The 9,915-nt window shown below is 38.5% G+C and overlaps 1 protein-coding gene across 1 annotated transcript; it reads right to left on the bottom strand.

The window, feature by feature from the left end:
- Positions 1–608: 608 nt before the first annotated feature.
- On the bottom strand, positions 609–9,450 carry LOC123507754 (intraflagellar transport protein 52 homolog). The gene is made up of 11 exons (XM_045260926.1): positions 9,173–9,450; positions 8,313–8,443; positions 7,281–7,498; positions 6,571–6,712; positions 5,604–5,706; positions 4,897–5,076; positions 4,301–4,414; positions 3,470–3,598; positions 2,439–2,534; positions 1,022–1,180; positions 609–884 (listed from the first exon to the last, which is right to left on the bottom strand). The coding sequence occupies exons 1-11, from the start codon at positions 9,185–9,187 to the stop codon at positions 840–842; spliced, it is 1,332 nt and encodes a 443-aa protein (XP_045116861.1). The 5' UTR covers positions 9,188–9,450; the 3' UTR covers positions 609–839.
- Between the last annotated feature and the right edge of the window lie 465 nt (positions 9,451–9,915).

The raw sequence follows: 9,915 nt of genomic DNA, 5'->3' as shown, positions 1-9,915 counted from the left end.
CCAACAGTGCTAGCATTACCCAGATTCAGTGGATTTGGCCACTTTCAGGTTGTTCTAAGTTCGAATTTTGTTCCAACTCCGACGGTAAATATTATTGAAATTTTTGTTCCATGTCTGAATTGTTCCAAGTGAGAGGATCCACTGTAGTATATAAATTTCAACTTTGAACGCACATGCAGCTTTTTAAATTTAGGGACCTGAAAGATCAGGCCATAAAGAAGAATGACACCAATAATTATTTCAAAAGCTTCAGTGTTTAGAAGAGCTGCTCTCGAGTCTATCTGCCTGTCCTGTGATGGATTATATAAGACACACACACAAAGTTGCATATAAAATGGTAAGTGGTCAAATGCACTCATGGTTTAGTTAAATTGAATCTAGTCTACACTAATGCCTCAGACTCGAATGCCCTCAAAGGGATGGTTACTGTAGTATACATAATTTTATTCTGTGTGCTACTTAGTTCTCTCTCTCTCTCTCTCTCTCTCTCTCTCTCTCTCTCTCTCTCTCTCTCTCTCTCTCTCTCTCTCTCTCTCTCTCTCTCTCTCTCTCTCTCTCTCTCTCTCTCTCTCTCTCTCTCTCTCTCTCTCTCTCTCTACTCTCTCTCCCACATTGCACTATTGCACACACTTGAATATGCAGTACTAATTGGTGCCTTCTATCTGCCTTACCCCTCCATCATCAGGACACATGCATTACTCAATTACATGTCAATAAACACACTCAAATATACAAGTAGTGAATTGGTGCTTGGCATATTCCCTCTTGACCCTCAGAATTCATACATTACAGTAGTCATGCACTCAGTAGTTGTATGGTCCCATGTTCTCTCCTCCTCTTCACAGTTCGCCTTCTATCTCTGACCTGCTGAAGGCGTCGGGATCCTGAAGCAAAGAATACAGCAGTTACTTAAGAATCAGGACTCTCTTTTTGTTCACTATGCTCATTATGTGAATTAGAGCCACAATTCCCTTATAAAATCATCTGAACCTCACCAACCAGTTTAGACATAACACACTACCTGGTTGAGCTTCTTGAACTCCACCAACTGGGTAAAGATGTACTCCAGGATGTGCTTGGCATCCCTGGCGTTGGGCGGGAGTTTGGGCATCACACTGAGAATGTCCCCGCACTCCCTCACATAGTACTCCAGGTCCTCATCTTTGCACTTGTTGGTCACCTGCAGCAAAAAAAAGTGCATTCAGGATAACATAGATGGTAGTACATAGAGTGAAGGGTAGGGATGTTTGTAGAGGCAGAAGGAGTTAAGGAAGATAATTAAGGATGATCTATTTCTTCAGGTCTTTATGCTATGCATTTGTTAGTCATTTGAAAGAAAGGAAATTGAAGATGAAAAACAAAAATGAGCATGTCAACTGAAACAACACAATTATTTTGCATCCAGGACAAAACAAGTGAAGATAGAAAAGTTTTTGTTAATTGAGATAATGACAATTACAAGAACAATTACAGAATAAAGAATGACAGACAAACAAAAGAACACCACAAGTCAAATGAAAGACAAGCAAATGCCAAACCTTTCATTTAGAGTTCCACCAAGGCAAGTGACTCAACACACAACACTGCAGGGTGAAGGATGGAGTGGCATTACAGCGGCACCACACACCCAGTCACTTCAGATCAAAGGACTTGCATCTATCACTTATCATTTCCCAAGGAGTTCATTAGATCTGATTGCCACCACTTGTTCTCAGCTTGTTATTTCAGGTATGCATCCCAAAAATACTTCTGTGTCACACTTCCAATTCATACCCAAAGGCTCTAATTAAAGTGATAAGGGCTCTCAAGGATGTTTTGATGCTTCTATTGACAGACTTCCACATTCTATATAAGGGAATTATCCTTGAAGACCCAGCTTATTTCTGTGGCCTTTGAAAATGATTTTGTTGACAGAGTAAAGCACTGCACTTCCAAAAGCTCTTGCTGAACTGACATAGACTCCTGAGGGTGTTTTGATGATAGCACTGATATATTAACATGATTTCTACATTCATTAATGGAAGACTCTTCTAATAGCCTTGCTAATCATCTCTATGGCCTTGGAAATTATGTAGTTGTGGTGGTTTCTGAATATGAACCAGTTTGTTTGATAATAATTCTTAATAATAAATTTTTTCACATTTTTAAATTATACAGTTTTTATTTTGCATTGATATTTTCTGCGCAGAATTCTTAGCTTTTTTGTGTTTTTATACTTCCAATATATGGAAACTTTTATTTTATAGCTGTAATTTCAAAATTATTAGGAAAATATATATACAGAGTGAGACAGGTAACATTTGAGAGGCTGAGATGAGAGACAAATTTTCACAGTACAAAGAGAAACAAGGAACATTTCAGAGGAAAGAGAGACACTAGTAACATTTCTGAGACAGTGACATGAGGATAATAAGTGCTGATGGTTTGTGAGTGTATACCTGTGCTAGTCTGGATTTCTCTGAGCTGAAGGCCTCGTCCAGGTCAAATAGCTCAAGGGAAGGATGGGGCAGCTCCCGGAATGAAGGAGGAAACACCTGCAGACACACAAAATATTAGTAATTGTGATAAAATGACCTCCAGAGAAAAACTGAAAAGGAATGAGTTAATTTGATCATCATTCAAGCTAAAAGTACTATCATTATGACTTGTCCCACACACACTATGAGAGAAAACACTGTCATTAAGACAATACCACCACACATATTTGAGACAATGGGGAGAAGGAAGCTTTGATAATACCAAGAGACAAGGAAAATTTTTAAGACAGCAGTGAAAAGGAAGTTTTGACAATACCAACACAGACAAAGAATATTTTTCCCGGTTTTAGTGGTGAGAAGTTTCAACTGTACACGAATAGGGTTGGACAGTTTCTAAGACAGTGACAAGAAAGAAGGTTTAAAAAAAAAGACACGGAATATTTTCTAATACAATAGCAAGAGGAATTGACAGTACCAGTAGACAAAGACATATATTAAAAGAGTGATTAAGAAGTTTTAATAATACCAACAGAAACAAGGAACATTTCTGAGTCTGCGGCAAGAAGTTATGACAGTATCAATAAAAACAAACCCCATTTCAAAGGCAGTGGCAGGAAGTTTTTAGACTTTAAAATCTAGATGGCTTCCTGAAACATATCTAACTGTACACTTCCAGATAGAGAATTTTACCATACACAACACAGCCCATAGATTTTAAGACAGCACCTGTAAAACTTAGTGAAAACATACAAATTAGCCTAAATAAAACAAGAAAACAACTAGATTTAGAAGGTTAACAATACAAATAGACCAATAATACAGTCTATTCCAACTTGAAATCATACAAAACAATATACTTTCAGATAAATAATTTTACAGCATCTACAAAACATAGTAAAAACATGCACCTAATATCACCCTCAATAAAAACACATGAATGTTAACAATACAAATAGACCATCAGCACGAGAGTGAGTGGCTGATTCCCTCACCGCAGGCTGGAGGGGCGGCAGAGGTGTCTCAAATTGTGGTGTGATAAGGCGTAGCGGTTCATGCTTCACGTTAAGTTTGCTGTAAGACTCCAGACTGGCCGGCACCAGCTGCATGTCCACTGAGGTGAGCTGAGAATGGCCAGAGTGAGGCAGGTTAAGAGGTGTGTTTGTAAATGCAAGAGTGATTCATTAATAAAAGGTCCAATAGAAATATCCCCCTTATTTGAAAGGATCACAAAAGGAATATGGGAAATGTTTTCAAGTCATTCTACACTTCCCCTTTTTCATTAGAGTGAGGCAGGTTAAGAGAGGTATTTGTAAATGCAAGATCGATTAATTTATACAGGGTGCAGCAGAAGTATGCCCTACATTTCAAAAGATTGACAAAAAGAAAAATATTGGAAGTGTGTTTGAGTCATTCTACTTTATTTTTTCTCCAGCTGTTAAGTAAGCCCTACTCCTACTCCTCCTTTTCTTCCTCCTCTTTCTCCAGTTAATTCATAGTTCTTCCAGACACTAAATAAATAAAGCCCTTTTCTTCTCCTCCTCCCACCTTTCCTTCTCTTAGTCACTTCATACAACCTCCACCTCTCAATCCTCTTCCTTCTTTTAGTTACTTCACACAATCCACCTTCTAAGTCACCAAAATCTTCCTACTTTTCGTCACCACATACATCCTGCAACACATAAGCAAGTTCATCCTTTTCCTTTAAATCACTTCACACCTCCAACAGCAAAATAAATCCCCTCCTCTTCCTCCTAGTCACTTAATATAACCACCATCCTTTTCACTCCTCTTATTCATCTTTTCTGCTCCTCTCCCTATAGTACCTGAGTGTGAAAGAGCTGGGTGTAGTCTGTGGGCACTTCCTCAGACTCCTGGAGACATGTGCGAAGGTTCTCGGCCAGGCACGCCACATCAGGAGTCATATTGTAGTCGGAGATCTGAAAAAAATTGGAAGGGTTGATGACACACACCTAGTGGCTGTGACTAGAAAGGGTGGGTTTCTATGTTGTGTTCTTTTATATGTAGTTTGGTTGGTATAGTTTTTTTTTTTCCTGGTGGTTATTCTTGTTTCTGTTTGTTTAGCTGTAGTTTTCCATGTAGATTGGGGAGGAAAAGTACTGATGGGTTTCAATATGCTTAGGAAATTTTACTCTAAACCAATTCATTTAGACCTTCTCATCAAATCCAGTAATACTGAATAGCATATAACTATTCCATTTCAATTGTTACTGATGATTTCATTACAACTTTTCTCATAAAAATGGGATATAGAGAGAAGATAAAACAAGGTACTAGTAGTAATCAAAATTCTAAGGGAAAAAGAAAATTGTGAAATGTAGATCAACAAAGCAGTATAGTATAGTAGTAGTAGCAGTAGCAGTAGCAGTAATAGCAGCAGCAGTAGTAGCAGCAGTAATACCTCCGGGTCATCAGCATCGATCTGGTTCAGCTTGAAGTCCTTGGCGGTGAGAAACTGGAACACCACATCCTTGATCTTACTGTTCTCCTCACGGTCCAGGTATTGGTCGCACAGCATGTGGGCCGAGCCGAGCACCGCTACACGTCCCCGGTTCCTCGGGTGCTCATAGAAGGCACACACCTGGCCCAGTCAAGAAATGAGTGTGGTGAATGAAGATTATGAATATGAGCTTTTATCTTGACAGCTGTATGAGTCTATAAATGTCACACACACACTAGTCTGTTATGAAGGAAAGAGATGTTTGTTCATATTTTTTAAGTCCTTGAATAGCTTTAAATTTGAGAGCTGAAGCATCACACACACACACACACACACACACACACACACACACACACACACACACACACACACACACACACACACACACACACACGGAAGTGGTTCAAACCCAGAAAAGTACCGGGAAAGCGGCTAGGTAGTATGTAATGGGCAAGCCTCTTAATGTGTAGCCCGTGTTCACCTAGCAGTAAATAGGTACGGGATGTAACTCGAGGGGTTGTGGCCTCGCTTTCCCGGTGTGTGGAGTATGTTGTGGTCTCAGTCCTACCCGAAGATTGGTCTATGAGCTCTGAGCTCGCTCTGTAATGGGGAGGGCTGGCTGGGTGACCAGTAGGCAACCGAGGTGAATTACACACATACACACTCACCGGTCTGTTGAGAGGAAAGGATATGCTGCCGGTGGAGAGAACAGCCACAGCAGGGCGTGCCACATTCAGGGTGCAGCCAAAGGGATACACAAAAGCCATGGATCTGAAAATAGTGGCCTGGGTGAAGCAGCAATCCCTCCGAGCAGTGACTAGGCTGAAAATTAACTCATAAACAAACAAGGATGAAATTTAAGGTTCTCTAAGCAGTAACTGGGTTGAAATGATCTTGCAAACAATGACTGAGGTGAAAATGAATCTGTAAACAGTGACTATGGTAAATCATACTTGTTGACCAGGGTGAATATAAACCTGTAAACAGTAACTACAGTAAAAATGAACTTGTAAACTAACCACAGTGATATTAAAGATGTTCAAAACAATAATCAGAGTGAAAAATGAACTTGTAAACTAAATAAAGTGAACTTCAATGTCACCAAAGCAATTACTAAGATTTTTAGGATGAAAATGCATCCTTTATCAATAAAAAGTGAGAGGATGGACATGCAACCAATAAATAGGGTGAAAAGAAGTCAACATACCATTAATTATTAGACTGAGAGTGAAATGATGAACAAAAAACAGTTACATATAGTGAGAAAGGATGAAAATAGTAAAATGTTAGATGCAAATGTAACCAGTAAGGGTGATGGGGCTTTCCCCACCACAAAAAGTAAGTCATGAATTAAGGGTGATGGAGTAAACAGGGAGAATTCTTGTATAGGAGGGAGTGGATGAGGGAGAAAAGGGTTAAAGGTGAGAGAAACAGAAGAGGAAAATTAAGGGTGATGGTGGAAAGGACAGACTAAAGATGAAGGTTGAGGAGGCTATGTAAAGAAGGTGAGAGAAAGATAAGAAGATTAAAGAAAGATAGAATGATTAATGAAAAAAGGAAAGAAAGTTTGTATGTATGTATATCTGGCATTTTCTTGTAGCTTCCCTTACTCTCCTACCTTGATCCTTCCCTCACCTGCTGGAACGTGACTCATCAAGGATTAGACTAGGTATGTTCTTCCCCGAGGCGTCCAGGATGGCTCGGTTCAGGACGCCATTGTTGATCAGGCACTCCTTGGGGTGAAAGTAGCGGTAATAGCAGGTCCTCACCACCGAGTCTGCCGGCACACAAAGGAGATAAAACCAAACTCTGGAAATGGCTCGTGAAAGAATTATTGTGGCAAGAAAGGGATATAAAACCAAAGTCTGCTCTGGGATGGTCAATGAAAGAATTAGTGTGGCAGGGAAGGAGAATAGAACCAAACTAGGAAATGTTGGAGAGAGTAGCATAAAAAAATACACAATGCAATCTAAAACCAACAAAAAGACCTAAAAATACGTAGAAAACCACCAAAAATTTTTATTACTCTCTCTTTGAAGCAACTGATGGTAATGGTTCCTAATACCAAATCCAAGGTTCTACAATATGAGTGACCTTTTTAACCCTGAGAAGTAAAAAGATCAAGTCATTCTAACCAAAACTATTTTATATATATATATATATATATATATATATATATATATATATATATATATATATATATATATATATATATATATATATATATGACATTATCTACTTACACACACACACACACACACACACACACACACACACACACACACACACACACACACACACACACACACACACACACACACACACACACACACACACACACACACCATTATTCACAGCAATCCCATATTCCTCCAGCAAAAAGTTAATATTGGAATTCGCTTTCTTCTCTCCGCCTTCTTCAGCCAGCACAAAGAGACTGCCGCCCTCGTCCACATGGCGCCTCAGGATGGAGAACTGTCCCTCTGTGAAGCGCTGTCGGGGGCAGGCCAGAACCAACACAGCTGCCTGCGCCACACTCTCCTTGCTCAGGTCTTCTCGGTTGCTGAAAAGGAAGTGGATGGACAATCAAGAAGAGTAGGTAAGTACATATTTATGTATTTTTTTATTTATTCATTTCTTTATGTAAGGACACTAGTACGAGGCAATAAGAAGAGTGAAACAAAGAAAACCCACTAGGGTGCCAGTGATGAAGATAAAATATGAGTAAAGGCAAATTATCATTCTCATATAAATAACAATGCATGAAAAAGGAGAAAACAGGATTAATTTGGTCCCTGGAAGGTCAATGATGAAAAGAAGGATTGATTTGCTATTCATGAAGATGCTAATGGATAAAAAAATGCATAGATGTATGAAAAGGTGAACTATCAGTCTCACATAAGAAGTATTAGATATAATAGAGTACAGGATTATTTTCTTCACTAATAGGTATGTAATCAATAATGCTTTGTTATGTAGAAAGTGCAGATGGGATAATATGTAGCTACAGGTGAATTAATATCCAACATAGCTAGTAATGGATACAAAAGTAGAGTACAGAATATTTTGGTTATTAGAAGGTTATTGATAAGATGACAGATTATTTTGTTACTACAGGATTATTTTAAGTAACAAGGTCACCAATAAGAACTGTTTTGGTTACTAGATCATTGATAATAATGATTTAAGAGGGAGGCTTCAAGACATTTATCCCTTTCTTTTGGCTAACTCTCTCAGACCTCCACAGGAACTGGAAACTAAGTAGGCCTTTTCATGTCACTCTTTCTGTTGCCCTTGGCCAGTTTCCCCCTTACATAAAAAAGGTAATTAGCTAATAAGGATTGTTTTGCTAGTCAATGTAAGTGGGCACTGCATACCTAACAACCTTCCACTGTGTCTTGAGCTTCTTGTGTAGTGACCTGTATCCATCGCTGAGTTTGAAGAGTTCTGCCTTGGACTCGTCAAACAGTATCACACTCCCGTGCTCCTTCCCACCCACCTCAAGTTTCTGAAAGCAAGACACTATCTCAAAAACAAACATACATGTAACTTTACCGAAACAACTTGTCCTTATCATCTGTCATTAATTTTTATTAATTTATTTCATCTTATTATTTTCTTATCTCTGTTTGGGGACTAGCATCTCAATGGGCTTTTTTTCTTAATCTTTATTGCCTTTGCTATTACCTAAAACACACACACACACACACACTTATGCAACAACTTAATACATACCAGTAACTCAAAAGATACATTAAATTCCTATATTAGTTTCAACTTTTATCAAATTACAATGATTATTACAGAAGTCCAGTTGCTGTAATGTAGCTGCAAGTTATCTGTAGCAAGCAAAAATGTGACCAATTCATGAAGAAAAACGGATTACAGAAACATCCATGACGGCAGCATTTCAAGACACTCTAGATTAATTCAACGGCACATGTATGATGCTCTTTCTATGCTCACAATATCAAAGAACAAACTTAATCTAAACTTAACCTACATTACCTTAACCCTCAAACTTAAACCATGATGTCACTGAAATAAAATAAAACGGAACTGACAATCTAAACCTAAGCTAACCTGCCTTAATCTTCAAACTTAAATCCTAATGTCAGTGAAATTAAAGAATGGAACTGGATTCATCTACACCTAACCTTAACTTACTTAACACTGATAAAAAACACTAAAATCGCTTCATTTTTATGCAGATAAAAATAATATAATTAATACTCACCGCTGTGGGTGTCATGTGGGCATTACAGAGCTAAGCCACAAGTAGAATTAGAAGGTTTAGTTGAAGGCTTAAACAAACATCCCCTCGATCTCTCACTTTTCTCACGGATTATTACTTGTTTCTCCTACTTTATGGTATTTATCTGCCGTTATTTTCTACTCTCACTGAATATTCTTATAATACAACCTCTATTTCTTCTCGTTACTCTTATTATTGCTATTCTCTTCACTCTCTCTGACTTCCTCTCGTATTGCAAATCGCACGTCTGTTTGTTTACAAGCGAGGAATGTCAAGCAACGGATGTAGTTCTCAGGCTTACAGGATTTTATATAGTTCCTAGAAGTTATTTTATTACATTGCACCTAATTTCATTTCGTCCTTCTTTTTAGCTATTTTTTATTATCAAAAATTATTCTAAGTATTTTTAGATGGAATTGGTGGAACATATATCAGTGTGAAGATTATGATGTTATGGGCATGAATGTGGTAAATGAGCGCATATATGGTTCGTCTGACAATCCCATGGAGGTGGAATGTATTCAAACTCCTTGGTCTCCACTCTGATATTCCCGTATTCCCTCAGCACCACTTGCATCAGCCCATTCCTGTCTCTGGCATACTTCACACACTCCAGCACCACTTATAGTTGGAGAGCTAGCTGACTTTTATTCATAGTATTGAGTGCAAAAGGTTTGAGGGTGTAATTCTATTGTACTTTGCATCTGGATGAAGGGATGGGGCAT

Source organism: Portunus trituberculatus, chromosome 23 (assembly GCF_017591435.1).
Source record: "Portunus trituberculatus isolate SZX2019 chromosome 23, ASM1759143v1, whole genome shotgun sequence".
NCBI lineage: Eukaryota > Metazoa > Arthropoda > Malacostraca > Decapoda > Portunidae > Portunus > Portunus trituberculatus.
Note: the sequence above shows the minus strand (reverse complement) of the source record. Positions and strands in the feature narration are given on the sequence as shown.

Excerpts from the sequence above, each read along its gene's own strand:
- LOC123507754 (XM_045260926.1), bottom strand. Across the intron at positions 6,713-7,280 it reads TGGGATTGCTGTGAATAATG|ACTCGGTGGTGAGGACCTGC; the intron begins GTGTGTGTGTGT and ends GTGTGCCGGCAG. Across the intron at positions 4,415-4,896 it reads TCGATGCTGATGACCCGGAG|ATCTCCGACTACAATATGAC; the intron begins GTATTACTGCTG and ends AATTTTTTTCAG.